This window comes from Taudactylus pleione, unplaced genomic scaffold (genome assembly GCF_031769625.1).
Source record: "Taudactylus pleione unplaced genomic scaffold, aTauple2 ptg000256l, whole genome shotgun sequence".
NCBI classification, from domain to species: domain Eukaryota; kingdom Metazoa; phylum Chordata; class Amphibia; order Anura; family Myobatrachidae; genus Taudactylus; species Taudactylus pleione.
The window spans coordinates 22,496,615-22,519,980 of record NW_028284658.1 but is presented as its reverse complement, the minus strand read 5'-3'; the positions used below and the strand labels follow the sequence as shown (position 1 = coordinate 22,519,980).

Genomic DNA, 23,366 nt, shown 5'->3' with positions numbered 1-23,366 from the left:
ATATGGCCCCTGTGCTTGTCTTTAGAAGCTGTTTTCTTCCGAACAATTTTCTTTCATTCAAAAACATTTACTCTTTTGAATGTTTTTCTTCCATGTATGATGGTGGCTACTCTTATTAGTCAAATAATTGTTTGTAGCTACCTTTTTAAAAAAGGTTTCAGTATGGATCTTACCATCCTTAATTGACAGCGTAAGATCCAAGTACAATATATAATTACTAAAGGTGCTTGTAAATTTAAAACCAAAAGAATTATTGTTGAGAAACTGAAAAGTTGTGATATAGAGATGGGGTCCCCATGTAAAACAAAATATAAATTATCAATATATCTTCCACATAGAACCAGGTGTGCACCAAGATCATGCCCCCCTTCTGCTACTCAAGGCAACCCATTTGCAGGTTGAGACAATGCAGCCCAGGGCTGCATTGGGTATTTTAGAGCACAACAACAAATAAGGATAGTAGATTTTAGAAAGCATGATCTTGTTCCCAGGGCCGCAACTAGGGGGTGGGTGAGCGGTGCCACCACACAGGGCTCAAGGGCTCGTTCTCCAGATATTAAGACAATCTCAACACATTCTGTTTGTGTTAGTGTAAAAGAAAACTCAGTTAAAATGAAGAACACCATTGTTTTTCTTGTGAAATTCTGCATCTGTTGATATGTCACATGATTACCTTCCCAAATTAAAAAATGAGAGTTGAATCCAAGATAGCCGACTTCAAGATGGCCACCATACTGGTGACAAAAAAAATTCCCCCACTCCCATATCATATGTGTAGACACTGGATTAATATTTTATAAGGGTGTTCCACACTTATGGACCACCCAAAGCGTGGGCTTACACTTGTGGACATGTTCCCATGGCAACCAATCAGATTCTGGCTAGCATTTATCTGGTAAATTCTAAAACGTATAGCTACAATATCATTGGTTGCTATGACCAACTCCTCCACTTTCGTAAATCTATACTTAGGGAAACTTACCACTATATCTCTCTGGACATTTTAAATCAGCCCCACCTGCAGTACAACATGGTTATGCCGTGGTGCACAATTGCTCCTTATTTTTACTTTGCTCCCAACTCTGAATCAGTCCCAAGGTATGTACATACAGGCGTTATATGTTCAGCCTGAGCTGAGGTCACTGCAACATCTTTAAAAATAGAGATCATTCATGTCAGTGAACCAACATTTCTCCAGTGCTTGACTGCTTGATACAACAAGCATCAGGTGTATGCACATTTTAGTGGACTGGGCAAAGCCGATTCTGGGAACCACTTGGGTTACGCTGCATAATGGCAATTGCCTTCTTTTATGAATTACTTTACAGTGAGCAAGTGACTTGCAGAGATCTGGATACCAGATTTGTGACTGGGAGGAGCGGATCTCACAAGACAGTGCCAAGAATTAAGGAGGGACTGGTGTCTAGAGACTGTTACATGAGCTTTGGGTGGATCATGATTATACTAAGCTGAACAAGATAAAAATTGAGAGGAGGAAAAAAAGATACATTAAATCCTTAAAATGACAGAAACAAAAGCTTGGATACGATAAGAATATTAGTAAATGAAGGTTAAAGAAAGCAGAGAAGACTAACACAGAGGTATAATGCACCAGCTGTTATTCTCTGCTGAAGAGCGATTACCATTATACCATGTCGGCATTGTAGATGGGTCATGTTCATTGGTGAGGAAACAATTGTAATACCATTTGGAAGACAATTTCAATGCAACCACAATAGTCATGGTAAGGCACTAGGGCCCTGATTCAGAGCCAGTCGCTCTGAATCAGGGCGTTTTTTGGAGCGGCCTCCTGGCCGATCGCATAGCTGTGGGTTACCACCCACAGCTATTGCGAGCGGCCAGGATGATGGTCGCGATGGTCAAGACCATCACGACCATCGGGCTTGCGACGAGACCCTTGTGGTAGGGTCTCGTGGCCGCAAGCCCCAGAGAGCTTCTGGCTCTAATAGAGCTGGAAGCTCTCCCACTGACATCACTAGTGATATCAGTGGGGCCGCTCACAAACAGCAGGCGTTCGCATGGGAACGCCTCCGTTTGTGAAGCCACCCCCCCACCACGCCTACAAAACAGGGCGAGCTGTCGATCAACATCGACAGCCGCCCCTTTTGTAGTGAGCCACGGAGCGAGTGCTTTTTGCGCTCGCTCTGGGGCTCACACACGTGCAGTGCGCATGCCACACCATCGACCCGCTTGCGAGTGCTATGCGCTTGCGAGCGGGTCTGAATCAGGCCCTAGGTGCAACCAATATCTATTTACCATATAAATCTATGGTGCAGTGGGCTAGTGCACAGTTGTTCAGAAGGAAGCCATAAAAAGCTTAATATTAAGTTATTTAGCTTTCTCTTGGTGTGTCCGGTGCAACAAGTATTATTTTTAAGTTTAACAGTGAAATATGAAAGCAGGGGCTACACCTTTTGTAATTTGCCTCAGGAATATCAGGTAAAGCACCAGGCAGCCATTCCTTTAGTCATTGGTTTACATAGCACTTAAATAAAGGAGTATGCATCTCATTGTCTTTCCCCAAATAAAAGTATTCATTAAATAAACTCCCACACTTGTTCACAAGACATATTTTTTCTTTAAACTGTACCTAATTTTGTAAGTGGGTATACTGTAAGTATACTTACTTTAACCTTGCAAATCCTTCACACATCATTAATAATTATTCACCGCGGTACTTAGGTACAATAATCTACCTATCTGTGAAAACCACGACTGCTTCATTGTATGTACCTGATAAAATACAAAAGGCACTTTTAACAAATTCACATTTGGTTTTCACCTACTCTTGCATGTCTAAAGGGAATGAGCGTAGTACAAATTAAAATGTTAAACATCACTTCAATGAGTGGCTTCTACAATTAAATTATTTTCCATATAATTTACTGCTCAATTTGAGAGAACCTTGGAACGTTATACGTAACGCTTCTGTGTATTTTAATATTTTTAATACATGGGTATCTATGTACAGATAAGTGCATGTTAGATAAGTCCACCAATACCAGCCTGGAAACAAAAACTCTTGGACAGTGTAAATTCCCATATATCCTGGCCCAACAATGCATAACGATGATACAATTGGGTCTGTTGCACCAAGAAACCCCAGCAGCAGTTTGATGAGAGATGTCTCTAAACACCCAATTTCTCTAAACAGAGCAATTTCTGCTTCACTTTGGAGGTCTTGTACCTCTTCCAGGCAACTGCTAAGGACTCATTGTCCACTATGTTTAAAATACGTATTGCCTCAACTCCCCTAGAGAAATTCTTCTATGATACCAATTTGTCACCAGTCACCAGCGCGCCTTGTTACATTCCTATGTCCCGGTTATATCTCCTCCTCCAGGTCGCCAGTCACACGTCCGGATCTCTGCTCCTGTGCAATGTACATCCCGTAATGGGACGACATCTTCAGTTGCTAAGAGACTGGGACACCAGACTGCACCACGTGATTTGGGGAATACTGTATGATGTTTCCTCCTCACCTGTGGGATTATAATTAATCAGCTGCCTTGCTAGTCCATTGGTTCTTCACCTTCTTTAAGCCTGCTGGTTCATTGCCGGCTTGCTGGCTATAGCATGTCTGACGTGTCCCTCAAGGCTGCATCTCACAGTCTGCATTTAAATTGGCACTCAAGTTGCATCTTGGCTTTCCTAGATGCACCTCGACCCTCAAGGTTGCATCCCGGCCCTCAAGGCTGCACCTCATAGTCTGCACTCAAATCGGCACTCAAACCACACCTCGGCTGCGAAAGCCGCACCTCGACCCTCAAGGTCACATCCCGGCCCTCATGGCTGCACCTCACAGCCTGCATTCACTCCGGCCCTCAAGGCCACACCCCAGCTACCATTGCCCTACCTTGAAAGACTTTCACCTAATCCTTGTCAGTATCCATCAGTTACATAACATCCTGTGGCCTTAGAATAACCGTGTAAGCCTCTACTATCCCGAGTATAAATCCGGGGGGCGCCTAAGTACTGGTGAACGTGTCGTGTTCTATGGGAACAGCGGGTGGTTGCTATTGACAGAAGACCTCTTCTGAGTGATTCTAGGAGTTAGGAAGCGGAGGTTTAGTCAAGGAGGGGAATTGTTATGCACTTAAGTACCATAAGAAAAAAGTCCTGCCACAGCCTTGAGGGCTGGTATACTTGGCTAGTTGCGGCCGTGGAGCAGCCTTAAGGGATAGTGACGGCCTGTGGGCCATAGAATATGGTGCGGCCTTTGGGCCATGTCGCAGCCTTGGCAAGCTGTGGCCCGAGAGCCGTAGAACAAGATGCGGCCTTGGGATGTGTAGCAGCCTAGCTTGGCTGTGGCCTGAGGGCCATAGAACAAGATGCAGTCTTTGAGCCGTGTAGCAGCCTTGGTAGGCTGTGGTCTGAGGGCCGAAGAATAAGATGTGGCTTTTGGGACGTGTAGCAGCCTAGGCAGGCTGTAGCATTAGGGCCGTAGAATGAGATGCGGCCTTTGGGCCGTGTAGCAGCCTTGGCTGGCTGTGCATAAACTGGATGCTGGAGTGCGGCCTGTGCCACCTGGATAACACAAACGGCAGATATACGCTGGAGTGTGTACGTTGGATGCAGGAGTGCGGCCTGTGCCACCTGGATGACACAAACGGTGGTATGCTGGAGTGCGTACGCTGGACACTGAAGTGCAGCCAGTGCCACCTGGATGACACAAACGGTGGTACGCTGGAGTGCGTACGCTGGACACTGAAGTGCGGCCTGTGCCGCCTGGATAACACAGATAGCAAAAGACGACAGAACTGTGTACTCGACTGGATACAGGAGACAACACCAAACCGGAAACATGTGAACGCTATCACCGGCATCGGAGCAGCGTTCACACCAGGAGGAAATAGAAGCAGGAGACAATCCAGATTCATTTTTTCTTCAGGGTAGGAGCATGCAGTGACCTTTCAGGAATCCAGGAGTGCTCCTCCAGTCCATACCTTTTCCAGTGCACAAGAAACTGAAGACATCCTCTAGAAATTCTGGAGTCCAAGATCTTTTCCACAACAAACTCTTGGCACCCCTGGACAAGCACTAGTGGAGGCCTGACTGAATGCCTAGGAGAAAATCTAGTGGGGAGGAAAACCGGTTTCAGGAGAGAACAATGGAAAGTGTTATTGATCCTGGGAGCCCAGGGTAACTTCAGTCGGAAAACCACAGGATTCACCTGAGAAATAATCCTGAACGGGCTGAGAACTTGGGTCCCAACTTTTGTGATCTCTGGCGCAGGTTAATGTTTCTGGCGGACAGCCAAACCAAGTCCCCCACTTTGAGACTACAGGACCTACGATGTCTCTCCGCCCAGACCTTGGAACGACCAGAAGCTTGTAGAAGAGATTGATGTACTTTCTTCCAGACTAATCGTAACCTGGAAACAGACGAAGGAGGTGTTGTGGTAGCCAAAATCTCAAAGGAATTGCCCCTAGGATGAATAGTGTGACTGCAGCAAAGATGTGTAAAGACCAGGGGCGTTTTAAGAGAGGAGGGGGCTTGTGTACAGCCTCCGTTTGTGCCCCCTCATCTCTATCAGAGCAGTGACAGAGATGGGCAGAGAGGGTCAGAGCAGTAGATTCTGACTTCATGCCAGAATCTACTGCGCATGTGCAGGTCTCCGGGGAAATGGCGCCTGCTTCCTGGGAACATCTTTTCTGCGCATTTGCAAGTCACATGGAAAATGTCCGTCGTCATTTTCGCAGTGATTTTTTGCTGCTCTGCAGTGCTAGTCCAGGCGCTTCAGAGCAGCACACCGGAATCTGCGGAAAGGTAAGTATAACTAATATGGGTGCAGGGTGTGCGGTGCAGCGGTGTAAGGACACATCTGTAACACTGCAGATCGCAGTCCCCATTATAATTAATAGGGACTACGCTCTCTGCCCTATGTTCCAAAGTCCAAAAAGCAAGCCAGTGTAATAAATGTCTGCCCCTCTATTCACACTTATATCGATTCGCAGTAACCTTGCCTCTAATCAAATGATTGATTTAATAAATTTCCTTCCAAATTTTTGTATTTGAAAATAATTAGTAAAGGCTCAGACTGGCAGGTATAGGAAAGTGTGACATTAGTCTCTGTGTATGACTGTGAAACTGTATCTGTATAACTGTGTCCCTGTAACAGCTGTATAAGGAGGTCACTGTATGTATGCATGCATGCATGCATGCATGCATGTATGTATGTGAAACTCATTGTATCATGTCTCTTTAATCGGGCGGAATAAAAGGCAGTCAGCTGGCAGCTTCTGGACTCCTCCTCTGTCTCCCTGTCTCAGTTGAGAGCCGGTCACTCCCCACTGTGCTGCTGCTAGAATCATTGTACTGAGCCTGTCTCCGGGATAACACTGCGCTCCCCGCATCCCACCGACCATGTCTGCAGGAGAAGAAGCGGCCCCCGCCCAGCCAGAGCAGCAGCAGCCGCCGCCGGCAGAGGAGCAAAGCCAGGTTGTAGAGCAGAAGAAGGAAGAGTCGCCGGTGCAGGAGGAGCAGAAGCCGGTAGAGGAGACAGCAGCAGCAGCGGCAGAGCCAGCAGCGCCCCAGCAGCCTGAAGTCACTTACAAGTCCCTGGTCCTCTCAGCGCACGGGGGCTATGACAAAGTCAAGCTGCAGATTAAGAAGGGAACCCCCAAGCCCAAAGCCGGGGAGCTTCTCGTACGAGTGAGCGCCTGCGGTTTGAACTTCTCCGATCTGTTTGCCAGACAAGGAGTGTACGACCGCCTGCCGTCTCTACCAACCTCCCTGGGCATGGAGTGCGCTGGCGTCGTGGAGGAGTTAGGAGAGGGGGTGACCGACAGGCAGGTGAGTGGCCGCATTGCTTTATCCATTGGCTCTGTAGGGACGGCACTGCCCTGATGTGCTGCATGTGTGACATCCAATGTTCTGCTGCTGTATACGTGATTCATGTCTGCTGAGGTGTAATCAGGTACACTGTAATACATCACAACATGTCACAGGGCTGAAATACATTGGCGCTGCCAGCTAATATGGAATTTATCCTAACTCTTTACCCACCAAATAGTACTAAGACTAGGGCAGCATGGGTGTGCCCCCATCTGTTGAACATTGTGTTGGTAAAATCTAATATGACCTGATCCTTGCTTGTTGGAAGGCAGTAATGATTATCCACATTAAATGGACTCGACTATCAAGTGATGCTACTATACGTTGTTTGTGTATACATCAACAATTTAGTGATTACGAGGCGTTTGCGCTGTAATAACCACAGGCGCTGACCCTATGTAGCCTCACGAGGGGGCGCTGGTGCTCCCGTAGTAATAGGCGCAGCATGGCCCTATTGCCTGGCTGTTAGTGCAAAATCTATTTGTTTTTTTGACTAAAGTGGCAGTGACTCCCCGCTAATTGCAAATACTAGAGTAGTTTAATAGTTATTGGCAATTGAGCCAATCCTTTGCCTGCCCTATTGCGTCTCTCAGCTTCATGCATTCATCATGTGATGTAGATGCATGGCCTTTGTCTGAAGACCACACCCAAGTATCTTGCCTTGTCTCTGTATCATTGCCTTACTGCTCTGTATCAGTGCCTTATTGCTCTGCAGTGTCTGCACTCAGTTGGTAAGCATGCTCCATTAGGGCAATTGTAGTGGTGGTAAGGGTGCTTTTTTGTAAATGCAGACATGTCTGAAATAGTACGTTTTTAGAAGTTTCCTATTCTCTCTAAGGGTGGAATTTAATTCTTATCCCCCCCCCCCCCCCTTTGCGCCTGATGAAGCTATTCAATAGTTGCTCTTATCAGATGCGATCAGCTGCCTAGGGGGGTGCCAGCTGAGATGCATGAAGTGACCAGTTTGGGCACCCAAAACGCACTTTTTTAACGATCGCAACCAGCACTCTGGTCGGTTGTAGCAGTTTTATTTGGCTAAACCTGACCTCATCGGGCGCAATATTCTAATCAATGGATTCTTTCTCCCCGCCCTCCCTGCGATCTGTCACTTTAGACAGGAGATTGGGCGTGAGAAAACAATTGAATTCTGCCTTAAATGTGTGAAAATTGTCTTTATTTTAGTGTTTATTGCTTCTGTCATATGGCAGGGTATTTTGGTTCAGTCCTTCTCCATAGTAATGTAAGGGGTGGGTGAGTCTGCACATGCTGTCTGGAAGATGCTTGCAACACAACCATATATAACACAGAATTTTGGAGAAGCAGTTGTATTTATGCAATCGCTTTGCAACAAGCTCTTGAGGACCATGGTATCACACTTGGTAAACTTAAAGATGGCACTTTCAACAAAAACTTGTTGAATAAGGCATTGCTTGCTTCATTGTCAGTCCAAGTAGCCAATAAATTAACATTTTAAACCTTGTTTTTGATAAATGTTAGACTACTTCTTCCCATTGGTTCTTGTGAACAGTTTCTAGTGTTTACATAACGTCTTGTATGTGTAGCATGGAGTTCTGACACTTCATGTTCAATTTTGGCCTAAGATGGTAAGCATGCTAAATTTTATAGAATGAATTCAAACATCACTGTAGATGTCAAATGATATGTCATGGCTAGCAGTGTGCATACTACAAACTGCCAACACTTTCACACTATATGGTTTGTACTACATCTGACATAGTGTACTGCATAGTCATCCTCTAGGATAGGGATGGGAAACCCTTTTTTTTTTTTTTGATATATACAGAAACATTATTTGCAAGCCACGCCCTCTGTGTCCCATCACACAGGATGGGCCCATGATCGCCAGTGATTACAGCAATTCCTGGAGCATCCTGAGGATGCTCCAGGGAGCTGTAAGGGCAGCAGTGTGACCATCTGAAGCGTCCCAAGGACACTCCAGGCGGCACTGCTGCATAGATTCTGGCTGCAGGGTGCCATTCCAGGCACCCTGCTAGCCAGATGAGGCTAGCAGAAAAAAAGCTCCTCATTCTGCCCCCAGGCCTGAGGTTCGCCATCCCTGCTCTAGGACTAGGCAATCTTTTGCCATATGAAATGTCTGCCGGCCTAGTTTGCTATCCCATGGAACATGCTGTAGTAGTATATCCACTGGTAACTGGGTGTGGCTGCCAAAGGTACATATAAGTTTCAAGCTCATTCATCATTGTAAAATATTTGGTCATGTATTAGTTTGTAATCATGCACTAGGCTGTCTCTCTGCTGTGGTGAGAGAAAAATAAAGTGTTAAAATGTGGGATTCTAGGAGCCTTGTAGCTAGATCAGATGCTTGCTTCCCATAACCACACCTAATTTCAGAAAACACAACAGGGCTCTGCAATAAGGCTTCTAATGTTTAAAAATAGACAATTTATGAATAGAAGAGGCTGTGGTTGTTGCCTGAAAGCATAATTGATTTAACTTGCAGCATTCTATGGCTTACAGATGCCTCAGTTTCTATGGTTAGTCCTAACTTTCTTTACCCATTGCTGTAGTGTTTCTCATAGCTGTGGTTTATTTCTGGAGCAATACTGTGGATTGCTGGCACCCAATAAACAAAGGCTCAATGTAGAGATTTATAGTAAAATTTGCTTAATTACACTCTTATGTGCCAATTATGTCTGAACCATTGATGGCTTTATGTAGATAGTTTTATACTTCTGTGTAGTTCCTAGTCTGTTAAACCACCTATGAGTTGGTTTTTGGTCCAGATATGGGGTGTTATCTAGTCAGATTGTATAATATGTGCTATAATGTGTTTTTACATGTGACTGGCAGTTATGGCCTCTGTTTTTAAAATTGAGCTGGTCCTGCAGGAAGCACTGGGTGCTGTGTACCTCATCTGGTAACGTCTGCGTCTCATTGAATCGCCACCTGAGACCTCCTCCCTGCCCACCAGTGCACTCTCCATACTCTCCATTGGGCATTCTCCTTGGTGGCAGCAGCATTGTCGATGGTACTGGGCTCCATCTTGAACCTCTTCTTCTTTTTTTTTTTTTTTTTTTTTCCCCAGATTGTCCCTCCTGCTATACTTGGTTTTAGGTAATCTATCTTCTACCCCACAACAGAACTGGTTTATTGGATTCTCTATTCTTTACGATTTGTATAGTGTAGAATTTATTATAGGGATTAATAAAATGTTACTGGTTATCCGAAGCAATTCAATCTGGTGTTCATCAGGAAGTACTGACCTGTGTCCTGATCACTTTCTGTGCAGTGGTGGGATTTCTAGTGTCTGAAAACGTAGCAAACTAGGGGATTCACACATACTTTACATGTCTGAGGCCTGTTCCACAAACATGGTAAAGGCACGCGTTGTTCTATATACAAGCCTTCCTCCCACTCTACTTTCTTGACTGCAGCAACATTGTATAATGCACGCCAATTGTTGTGTGGGAAGAGTCATAATGTGCATAAGGCTTCTAATGCTAATATGTTCCCACCATATGGTTAGCGCTGTCCTCCTAAATGGATTCTAACAAATATGGAATATCATTCTGGAATATACAGCCTTTACTACATAAGGACAGTCAACTATTTTGTCTTGTCTAAAGACCCCCATACATCAGCGATGTTTTGGGCCTGTTTACTGATCAGACACTGGGTTTGGGGTATCGGTGAAATACAACATGTTGGATTTGCTGGTCATTATCAAAATATTAGTGATCAGCAAATTGGGGATTTTTAACCTGTAGAATTTTAAGATTCCCCAATGGCCGGCATTTCCAGTTCTGGTCCGATCAGTGAATCGGCCAGCAGATGTATAGGGCCCACTAGTTAGGTTTAATTTATTTTTTTTTTTCTTCAGCACTTTGTAAACTTGTCTGAACACTGAAACAGACTAAAATTTTCTGTACTCAAATACTGTACAGACTTTTAATTTGAGAACATTTGTTGCCTACCACTTTTAAATTACTTCAAAATGTAAGTTTACCATTTGACAATTTAGCACATCCTTCTTTTAATACTGGGGTTCGGAGTGATTTCTCTAGTTCTCATCCACATCTTGCTGGTCACACATTGGGCACGATTCAATTAAATGTGAAGTGAGTAGTGCTGGGAATGAGCTCCTGGAGCTATTCAATCCATCGTGATGTTAGGCCAGGGAAGTCTCATGCTCGCACATTTAAACAGGGTGTTTAGGCGAGAGAATGGGCATTCTCTGACTAAACTTCCTGGCACGATGCTGTTTTCCTGCGCTATGGTCAGGAAACCGCTTTGCGCGTGGACTCTTGTCAGATTTCTGCTCGCATCCCTCCTAGTCGGGCTTAACAGCGCACATGAATTGAATAGCTTCGGGAGCTGATTCCCGGCACTATTCACTTCGAGTTGAATAGAATCGTGCCCATTGTAGATTTATGGGCGTATGTATCAAAGCTTGATGTAAGATATATTTTGCCAACCAATTGGCTCCTACTATAACTTAAAATCTGAGTTAGAAGCTGATTGGTCATATCTCAGATTTCTTGCATCAAGCTTTGAAACATATGCCCCTTAACGTGCCATTTTGCCTTAATTCCTGGGAATGGCCATTTACAATTGTACTATGAGAAGGATGTGAAAGCTTCTTGAAAACTAGTTGCAATATTTAAGTTTCAAATTTGCATACTCAAAATCCTACCAATTTGAATTTCCATCTTGGTGGTCTACTAGTTTGCAAGAATACATAGCCCGATTGAATTGTTTTTTTGTTTTTTTTATTTTATTTTGGGCATATGTAATTTAGTCTTCTAATCTTTGTGTTTGAGATGCTTAGGGGGTGAATCCGGTTGGCTGCTGGATAGCTGCACCCCACAGGGAAATGTTAGTTAATTAAAAAATGCCATTTTTCCCCTGCAGTAAATCTGACAAGGTTGCTGAAACCCACTGATTCCACAAACTGGAATCAATGGGTTTCCCCGCGAGTTGAGCCCCCATGGTGCCTTTAGGCCCCCGTACATCAGCAATTGATTGCAGCAATTTGCAATCGATTGTGTATAAACTCTTTCCCTTTTTCAATCGATTGCAAATTGCATGATTGCTGCAATCAATTGCTGATGTATGGGGGCCTTTTCTCTCGCATACTTTTCCTTGCAGCTCCTGAAGCTGCAAGGAAAAGTCCACCTAGGGAACTGATGGCGTGGGATTAAAGGCCCCCATATATCAGAGATTGATTGCAGCAATAGTGTAATTTGCAATCGATTGTGTATAAAAAAAATCTTTCCCTTTTTCAATCGGTTGTGGCAAGTCTGCAATCAATTGAAAAAGGAAATTTTTATACACAATCGACTGTAAATTGCATGATTGCTGCAATCAATTGCTGATGTATGGGGGCCTTAAGTCTTCTCTCCTTGGATTACACAGCTGACTTTACTTTTTTTTTTTTTTTTTTGGTTATGTGCCAAGTAACTTGTATCAAGATAACTGTTCTGTGTTGGCAACAATTGAACAGTGTTTCGAGGCACAACACAAGTTTAAGGGGCCCATTTATTTAAAATTGCTATGCAATTTGCGCACCATATTGGATGTTCTAAAGAGCACACGCAGGAATAGGGGTTCCAAAAAGGACTTCTGCATCGGGGATCCTGTGCATGCACAGTTCACAGATCATGCATGTGCAGTTGCCATAGCCGGGGGAGGGGTTCCTGTGGAACTCCCGGTATTTTTGATGTGTAACCCATAGGCTATAGCGCAAGCTGCTATCTTAAGATGGCATAAGCTGGTGTACAAAGTTACAGAATGCTTTGCATTGCGGAGCTTGGTAAATTTGACAGCATTGCATTCCCCATAGAAACCTGTGGGGTTTGCGGTGCTGATGGAAATGGAGGGAAAGCAGCAGATATTCTATATATCTAGGGCACAGGTTCTCAAACTCTGTCCTCAGGACCCCAAACAGTGCATGTTTTCCAGGTCTCATGTAATAAAGTAAATTACCTCCACCTGTGGATTTTTAAAATGTGTCGGTGAGTAATGAATACACCTGTGCACCTGCCTGGTGACCTGGAAAATATGACCTGTGTGGGGTCCTGAGGACAGAGTTTGAGAACCACTGATCTAGGGTATACTAAATATTCACAGGTATCCTCCAAAAACAGGTGTTTTTTTGGGGGGGATTATGTGGCAAATAATTGGTACCTAAGTATGTAAGCTTCTACTCTCCACCCCATGTCATGCTATATAGCAAGGCTGTTGGCTTGCAATTTCCAACTCCCCACATTGTATTCTGTGTAAAACTTTGGCAAATGTAAATAAGAAGCTGTAAGTGTACTGATTTTTTTTTTTTCCCCTCCTAGTTTGCATATACTCCCTTGCTATTGGAGTCTGTGTATATTGTTTATGTGGTTATTAGCCACAACCAGTATACAGACTAAGATTCTTGACAGTATACAAACTTCCAAATCTGAGTTCTTTATTAAAAAAAAACCCATAACTTGGCAAGTGGGTGCCATACCTATAAATTACAACATGCTTCCTGAGCCTCTGCCTATAATCTGTTTGCTTTACCCTTTCACATCACTAACTGCATGTCACATGCGTCGATCCCAGGTGCAACCCATCTGAAACCCCTTTCAGACTGGGGACTCAGAGTCAGCACGAATGCCGGTTGACAATTTCGCCACTGAGCCGGTGCTTGGAGATCTCCACTCCAAGTGCTGGTTCACCCTATGCAGTGAATGGGGTTGAACTCGTGTTCAACCTTGCTCTCTACCACAGTTGACATGCCGGGTCACTCGACCCAGGTTATTTCAACTGGCTCCTTCTGCACTGCACAACAACCCAGACTTCTGTGCGCCCATGTGCAATAACCTGGGTTACTTGATGGCAGTGTGAAAGGGGTGTCTCTTGCATGCACTGCAGAATATCATTTCATTTATTTCCTTGCTGCTCTACAGTTAAATGGGCTTTTTTTTTTCTAATTTTTTTTTTTTTTTTTTTTTTAATTTTCTGAATTTCAATCACAGCAATATCTTGCATCCATTTCGGAGTCTGGTAAGATAATTTTGTAGGAACCATATATTCATAGTTTGTGTGCAGGAAATGTTTTGTCTGCAAACGGCCTTCTTGCCACTTGTAGCTACCATATCTTATAAGCATGCAAGCAGGCAGTCTCAGTGGTAATGGTGCTATCTTGTCTTATTAAAACTTACTACACTTCAATTATGCAATCCTGTTATAAAGTTTCCAGTGTTTGGGATGATTGCGAAACAAACTGCTTTTACACACACTAGCTTAGTTTTGCAATCTTATTCAGCAGTTAGCTGGTACAACCTGCTGGCTTTAAGATTGTTCTGTGGTGCTCATGCTTTGTTTCAATGTTTATCTGATCTGTAATATTCATTAAGCCATGGAGAGTCCCAACCAATCGGCTCCTAACTGTCTATTAACAGGCTGTGTTTCAAAAATGAGTTACGAGCGGATTGGGCGGGACTCGTCTATCTCCATTTGATCTCCAAGGCTTAGTGAATAGAACCCACTATACATTATTTTATAAAGAGCTTAGGTAAGCATGCTCATAAGGGTGTCTATTAAATAATGCTTTTTGTACATATACATCCTGTTCAGTGATCCTCCAGGATTGAGCACACCATTACGACAAGCTGGCTAGGAAAGGAGGAACCACTGGATCTTGGTAGTGGCAATGTTTCAGTTGCTGCAGCTGGGCTATTGCATCACACCAGTGTATCAACCAGTTTTTGTGTTTGAGCGACACTGGATTCCATTATAGTTATATAACTATTTGGAATTAAAGAGCACATTTTATTAAGGTTTGGAGAGAGGAAGTGCCAAACAATCTGCTCCTAAAGCTGGTTACACACTTGGCCAAGCTGCCAACCTATATAACAATAAGTAAGTGCATACTTACCAGTCATTCTGGCGATGTTTCAGCGTTGAGATCACAACTGGATGGGCGCTTGAATTTGCCTGCCCAGTACACAGCCAGATATGCCAAAATTAACCAGCTGTGCTGCTGGACAGGTGTGGTGACTGAATAACATTTTTCAGACTTATCGTCTGTACACACCCGCCAGTGCATTAGATATATTGCCTGTTTAATTGAATGGGTGATGTATTGGTCAGTTTGTACCCAGCTTAATGGTCATTTTTCAAACATGCCTATGGTACTTCTCTCTAAGTTTTCATAAATATCCCCTCTTCTATAGGCTGATAATGTGCAGTGTAGGAACAGTTCAAAGTGAAAACTATGTTAATACAGAATGAATCACTGGAGATGTGATGTCACCATGGGGTGAAAGGTCCAGAGAGGGAGCCTGTAGGTTTATCTTCAGTCAGATGGTTACAGATGAAGGGTAAGAATTTTCTCCCATGACCAGTGACATAGCAGAAATGTATGCCTAGTGACTTGTGTAACATGTAAGACTTTTGGTGGTTTGGTAAGGAAATCATACAATGTTCAGTAGATTAAGGTACTCCTTTAAAATCTCATGTCTGTTTGAAAAGTCGTTCTAGTATGTGCAACTTCACCCCAATTTGAGGAGTGCTAAATAGATACTGGTGATATAAAGTATGAACATCTTTAGAAATATGGAATACAAAAGTGTAAATCACTACTGTTCTATGATCTGAAATACTCTCATCTGTGGCCAAATACTTGGGGTAGTTCAATTTGACCTCGAAGCAATGAGTTGTTCTAGTATGGGACTGCTAGCATTGAGTTTTTCCACCCCTAAAACTTGCAGTCAACACTACCATAATTGGCTGATGGGTGCAGACTTGAGCATTGCAGCAATACTTGACTGTAATTCCTGCAGAAACCCCCCCAATCAAAGTAAGACTAAAAGTACGTGTCAAAATTTACAGAACATAAGACTGTAAAAGGAATGAATTTCTAACAAGGACTTGGCTTTTTAGCAGTTTCTCCTAAGAGTAGCTGAAGTGTACATAAATAGTACAACTAGGTAAAATACAACTACTGAATGGTATAAAGTACTGTATTCACTGTTCCTCATTGTCTGCAGTGACCCGTGAAGTTAGGCGGTGGGAGAGTTGACCAATTGACATCAATTTCCTTGCCCATCTTTCTGTGGCTGTAACCAGGTCTAGCTGTGAACTGTAAAGGTGCATATCCACTACACAAGAACAATTGAACGATAACCTTGTGTTCATTATACTGTGCAGTGGAAAATGTGCCCACACTGAACTATATCATTCAGTGCAGACATCCTCCCTCCTCCCTCAACATGCACAACCTGTCTATTGTCAGGTTGGGTAGTATGTTCAGGCGATGACTGATGCCAACAATGACCAGCAGGCGCGAGCATCGCTGCCAGCATAGTCACTGCACGATTAATAAACAATGTAGTTATCATTCAATCGGCCATTTATAACATGTGGATATGCGCCTTAAGATGCAGCATCTGGGTTGCTCAGCACCTCTAGCTGCAGTCATCCTGTAAGTGGGAAATGGGTCTGTAGACAAGGTAAGATTGTATTGGGCAGTTGGGATATTTTGGGAGGGGGCATATCTGAGGTGTATTAAACATTTCCTATTTGGGTTTATGTTCAGAACATATGACTGTTGTGGGGAAATTAATCTCTTCAGAATATTATGACTGGATATAATGTGCTGGCTGCGGCTGCCTCTCTATCTAGTGCGTGTGTGGTGTCTCATAAGAAGGGCATTCTGGGAAACCAGTTTCCACGGTGACTGAAACAAATTACCTTGGCAAGCTGTCACTTTGGCAGTAAACATAAAAGGTAATTTTAGATGGGATGATGAAATGCGATTGCTTCAGTGATATCTGCTGCATGTGGTTCAGATCAATGATTTGTAGATTCTTCCTTTTGTAGGATAGATCTGTATAAAACATAATGTAACAAATCTGTAAAGAGTACTACATATTGCTGGATTTTAGAACAGCCTTAAACTCATTCCATTTCAGACAGACATTTGTATTAAACAAATGTCAAGTTCAATGTGCTAGACCTTAGTTTTCATTAGTTTGTTAATACATTTATACAGACCAAAATGCATCACTACTGATACCACTTTTCCACAAGACCTGGGATTTGGAACACTGTTCCAAACAGGGCAGGCCCCTCTTCCACCGTGGATCTGTGCCTTGCGCATTGCACCCAGGTGCAATGCTGGTGCTTGGAGATGACATCTTTTTGTGCCAGAATGTGGCTCTTCCTGTGCTGTAAACATAACCAGTCGGGTGACCCAGCCAGGTTACCCAATTACACTGCAGCTCACCTGGGTCCTTCCTGTGTAAAACCCTGCTATGTACCCATGAAGGATTTCTGGGTGACTGAACCTGGATGAAGCTGTTTCCACTGACATCGTTCATGTGCAATAACCTGGGATTTTCAAATATGTGGAAAAGGGTTAACAATTTAGGAAAGTATCTAGGCTGGTTTGGGATCACTATCTAAAATTCTATACAAGGCAATGTCTCGCTTATATCAAAAGTGCACTTTAAACCATAATCTCCTCATCAAACAGAAATATATTGGGAGGAGTGCTCAGTGCTGCCTCCATCCACTTAAGTAGAGCTGTTTTTCTCTAGGACATGTGACAATTCACATGGGTGGCTACACCACGCATTTCTCCTTCGGCCTCTGTATTGCATGGATGTGCCTCTGAGCCCTCTCCAGCTATAGAGCCATACAAGTCTCCCTGTTACTATGTACCACTACCGCTTGTGTCAAGGAGTGCTCTACTATGGGAAGCAGTTGTGAAGCTGACGGACAGAATCCTGATTGTCAGCTTCCCGACTGTCTAATCCCAGCAAGGGTTAAATGACTGTAAAATGACAGGCGTCTGACTATCAACGTCAAACGCCGGGAGCCAGACACCCGGCTTACCGATCGAAGGCAGGTGTGGGCAGCTGCAGGGGGAGGGTTAGGTTTAGGGTTAGACCCTCCCCCGGGAGGTTGGGTTAAGGCTAGGGGAAGGGGGGTTAGGGTTAGGCACCCCCCAATTTAGGTTTAGGCAGTGGAAGGGGGGCTTGGGGTTAGGCACTTGGGGGGAGGTTAGGGTTAGGCACCCCTAAGGGAGGGTTATGGGGTAGAATTGGGTTAGTTTATACGTACCTGAGGATGATCAGGATTTCCTTCGATGCCACTGTCTGGATTGGAACTGCCAGCCATGCGACTGACGGTAAATCTTATGTATTCCCACCACTACATACTACCAGGATCTATGCTCAATTACCATCTGGTTCACTAGAACACCCAGCATACCTAATCTCTCCATACATCGAACATACTAATAGCCTGTTTAAACCTGTGTAAGTTGCCTAGTATTAACAAACCACCACTTACACATCCACTGCTCTACCCAGTACTTCTAGGGCTCAGTACTGCCAGGCCAGTTCTGCAAATTCTGCCAATATTACCATACCCTTCACATCTGAGAATTAAGTCCTACCCACACCCTTGTCTGCAGGCAATAATGCCTTCAGCGCTGGCCTGCCAAGCTCCACTTTTTCCTATTAGATTGAGCTCTGGACAGTGGCATAGCAATTTTTTTATTTTTTTTTTGTGTGGTGTAGCAAATAATGAAAGCATGCATATTACTAAGTGCAGTGGTAATTGTGCAATCAGGTTAATGATTGGGGGGAATTTAAATGTTTTGGGCATCTAAATAATGGACACCACACAGAGCAATTATATTGATGCTCCGATTAGGTGTGACACAGGTGCACACTTCTAAAAGCCTCCTGAGATAGAAACAGAAAGGTACAAAAACTCTGCTTGTTTGCCCAAATGGCAGTTTAATGCCCTAACCAAGACTTTCGATGTGTTTAGCTGCTTTACGTGGCTAAATCCAGTGCTGCTGGGCGTGACATGCAGAACGACTGAATATTGCTCCCCAAACTCCTGTCACTTTAGTTTTTTTTTTTTTTTTTTTTTGCACCCGGTCTACTATCTAAATTCCCAAATGTATCCACCATGGGGAAAAAAAAACAATCAAACCCACATTGTCAATTTACACCTCAAAATAAGGATGAGTATTCAACTGTTTGCAAATTACAGCTACCAGATAATGACAGCACAATGACACAACTGCAGAAAGACAATTTATTTTAAAGCTTGCAAGTAGAAGTGTATTTAATTTTTATATTATAAATATTTTTTGCAATTATGTACAAAGTGTACATAGACTTGCCTAAACTGTCTGACAGCCGCATGGGTGGATGGGACTTATTCTGCCCAGCCCAAACAACTTAACCACATTGTAAAACTAATTCCCGCCTCACAAAATGCCCCCCATGGCAAGATTCCCAGTGTCAATGCCCCTGTCACTTTATATGCAGGTGTGGATTTTTAAAATATCCCCCTCCTTCCAACCTTTGGTTCATTGCCTATCCCCACCCCTCACATTTTTACAGTACAGCGGCACACAGATCAGCCAATTTGTAATGGGGGGTGGTGGGGGGGGGGGGGGCGGCGGCTCACCCAGCTGATGCACCGTCCTATGACTATTGGTAAGTGAGTAACGACAATCCAATCGTCGTTCCGATGTGTTATGTCCTAACTAGGCGAGCGTTTACATGTGACCAACAAGTTCAGCTGTCAATCACCAGCACCTCTGCAACAAGTGTACAAGCTGTTTGGCCACCCATAGACACAGCACAATGCACCAATATATCTGCAGATTTATTGGGCATTGGCTGTGCTGCACAGCACACAATATGTCAATGTAGTTTACAGACATATCACTGGTACACAATGTGCCGGTGTACCCAGCATAACACTTATCTGATTCTGTCCAAGAAAATCCTGTTGCACCATGACTGTAGCTAAAGTGACTGCAACTTCCTAAAATACCTAAATCCTCAGGGCTTGATGATATCTAGGATAAATACTGCACTAAACTAGGTTTATTTTAACAGATTAAAAATGAGTTAAATGTAAACCTTGCCACCTTGTACATAAACACTCAAATCAGTTTTGATATAAAAGCTAATGAAAACCAGTAGTCTGTAAACTGGCAAAGTTTACCTGTTTTTAGTTGCACTTAACTTTTTAATCTGACAATCTATTAAAGCACTGATGCACCCCTGTTTTTATTCTAGGTTTAGAGAAAAATTATATATGTAAACCTCTATCCTTAAGCCACAGCACTCCAGAAGTAGATGCTTATGTACTTCTATAAAGTCTCCATCTGAAACTATTTGAATTTAATTATTTTATATGGAGTGCCCAGCAAGTATGTATCAATATAAATGTATATTCTGTGTTTAAAAAAAACAAACAAACTCACAACTAAATAAATAACCTCAAAATACAAACTAAACCATATTTCATACACTTGTGTTTATTAATCCCAATTTTTCAGTACTAAAAGGGGTGCAACTTACCACAATGTCTACTTTTGGCCTTTTCAGAGTTATTCTGACCAAGAAATGCTATGGAAGGATGAAGGGCACTCTTTCTCACTGCATGAAGGCAAGTAAAATGCCAGCCAGTGCTTAAAATTGATGACCCTGATTTGGAAAGAATGGGTAGTTTTATTCTGTAATGCTTCTTGAGCAGGACCCTCTCTGCGGGGGGTTCTGTCAACCTTGACTGTACTTATCTTGTGTATTGTCCCTTGTATGAATCTGGTTTGTGGTGATTTTAAAAATTACTTTTTTGTGACTGGGCTTATTCAGTAGTAAATGCTAGGATTGCAGATACAGTAATCCCTCATGTAACTAAATTTCTAGCAAGCCCTCTATCATACGAAACTCCTTTTACTTTCAGAAGATAGGAGTGCAAATCTAGACTAACTACTGTAAATGTCTAGTCCAGCAGACTTGCTGTAGGGAGGCAATTCAATTGTTGGCTCCCGTCTTAGGAGCCTGGAAGCTATTTGTTTGCGCAACAAGCCCTGCACTGTTTGTGCTAAGTGCTGGACGTGCTACCATTTTAAGTTACACATGGGACTCGCAACCAGCCCTAAAGCCCTACTTTATGTGTATTTCTGCTCATGCCTCAGGAGTGTGAGCAGTAGTCTGCAATGTGTTGCCTTGGGACTGGTCTCCCAAAAAAATGTAATAGCGCCCAGACTTTTTAGGCTGTTGCTACCAACCATTAAATCGCCCCCTAGGAATCTGCTATATACCACTATTCTACTTTGTGTATGGTAATGTTTGCATGGAGCACTCTGACACTTAAAACTAAATGTAACACAATGTGGCCAGTACCCTCAAATTAGTTTATACATTAGGTTGTGCATTGAAAGAATACTCACACATTTATCAAGGGAAAACCACATAGCTGTTGAACAGGAAAGTATTAACACTATACATCAGAATACTGTTAAAATCAAGCTGTGGCATTTGTGTATATTTCCTTGTCTAATCTAAAGACTTCTGTAGAAAGTCTTGTAACTAGGGTGAGTGGTCTGTTAAACCACCTTCATGCCAAACTGGGTCCAACTTAATCACTAAGAACCCTAGTTATAGGAGGCAGGGGCTTGATAAAAGTCCAGTTATTCAAAGGTGGAGGCACAATATAACCATGGTAATATCTACAGTTGTAACATTATACACTGGCTTCAGTAGCGCCAAACAACCACTCAGTGTACCAGATCCACTGTCTCGCTCAATGTAAATCTAATTTGCATAAAACCTGGGAAAAACAAAACTACTTTGCTAGATTACACTCATCATACAGGTTTAGACTCTGTTGCACATCAAATTGAAGTACTACAGGTTTTCATCTGTTTATCTGACTTTCTACTACAGGGTCCATAGGGTATCCACAGGATACCTTGGGGTATAGGCGATGGTGGAGACATTGGGCACCACAGAGTTAGTTTTCAGCCTCCCAGGATGCACTGGGGTCCCTCTTATACCCCCAGGCCAAGGCAAAGCAGTTTCGTAGGTGCCTGGCTCTGAGTCGGATCACAATTTACAGAGGTGGGCTGTACTGGCCCCTTAAGCTCTTCAAGGCAGCTGTGGCTACACATTATGAGCTGCACAACATAGACAGTCAGTGCTGACATCTATGCTGTCGCTCCTCCACCCCGCTGGACCAGAACACCGGTACTGATCCGGGGATGCTGGTGGGTGTCTGGGTTCACAGCTAGCGGTGACCACAGGTTACCCGGACTGTGACAGGATTCAAGGGGGCAGGTAAGCGGCGGGGCTGGCAGAAGGTACCCACCAATACAGTTTTAAGTCCCCAGGCAGGGGGCTCCCTGGGTACTGGCTGCACATGGATCCAGGTATTAATCTACACTTCCACTAGACCACCAGGGACAGCGGGCTGAGAAGAGCAGATTAAGCTCCAGCATCCCAGGGGTTAATTGCATGCCAGGGGCCCTGTCTCAGCCGGCGCCTCCTTCGCTGCACAGTGCCTCTCCATAGCAATCTGACAGGCTCTCAGCGCTCCTCCCCCAGGCCCGCCTCCTCTGCAGCCATTTTAGAGTAACTCGCAAACTCTGCTGGACACTGAATACCAGTGGCATCGTGGTCCAGATCCCCCCCCCCCCCCCCCATGCATACCTCTCCTTCAATTAAGGTCAGAGTATGCAGCACTGTTTCCTACCAGGCTCTGGTCTGTGTAGTTGATCAGTGCTGGTAGTATGTAACTTTACTGCTAGCGCTGCTGCCTGTACTTTCACTTCTGACTGTCAGCCATTTTACTTTCCCTGTTCTTCCTCTGCTAAAGCCCTTGCAGTGCAGTGTTGCAGGGTGTTCATTGTCTCACTGTAAAAGCATTTATCTGTGAGGAGTGACATACTCATGCCTGAGAGAACATTATTTTCCTCTTCAGCTAAAGTGTACCACATGTAATGTACCATTAGTGGTGGGTGATGGAAACACTGAGGGCTTATGTAGGGCATGTTATCTTATATCACGCCCGATTTCTGTCGCTGTGCCTGTGCAGGAACTGCCCGGGCTTGTTTTGCTAAGGCACTTACAACCAATGTGGGCCAGCTAGCGATGCCCCCTGCATTCCCCCAGATGGGGTTATCACAGCCGTCCTGTAGTGTTGTCACCCATGCAGTTGATGGTACCCCAGTGTTTACCAATTTCACCCCCCCAGGTCTCACAGGAGCCTGTGTGGGTGAGTTCATTGTCAATACAGTGCAACACCTGAATAATAAATCACTATGCATTTTGCACTTTACATAATGCATATAAGCTTCAGAATCTAGGTGTGCAGGGTATATGCATTTAGCCAGTAGAAATACATTAGCACATTCAATGCTTGATGGCATTGAACATTTTAGGAACTGAGAAATCCTGTACCTATGCCAAATACAGTTGACCACTGAGAAAATGGAAATACTTTGGAACCAAATGGCTGTTTGATGTACTTGTGTTGGAAAGTGTACACTGGTACATAGCAAGGAATCTGCCAGCCTTCATATACATGCCTGCAAAGCCATCGCAAGAACTGCTAAAAGTGCATACACACCACTTTTGGTCCGATATAACGCAATCAAATTGGATAATTATTAAACTGCACATAAGATGCGATCCTTTGATTCAACCAGCTTTCATTCAACAAAA

General features: G+C 43.8%; 1 protein-coding gene across 1 annotated transcript in view; it reads left to right on the top strand.

The window, feature by feature from the left end:
* The first annotated feature begins 6,274 nt into the window (after positions 1-6,274).
* The window catches only part of VAT1 (vesicle amine transport 1), a 65,795-nt gene continuing 48,703 nt past the window's right edge, over positions 6,275-23,366 (top strand). Inside the window, exon 1 of the mRNA XM_088480738.1 lies at positions 6,275-6,816. Coding sequence (XP_088336864.1) covers positions 6,388-6,816 — 429 coding nt within the window. The 5' untranslated portion in view covers positions 6,275-6,387. The remainder of the gene's footprint in view (positions 6,817-23,366) is intronic.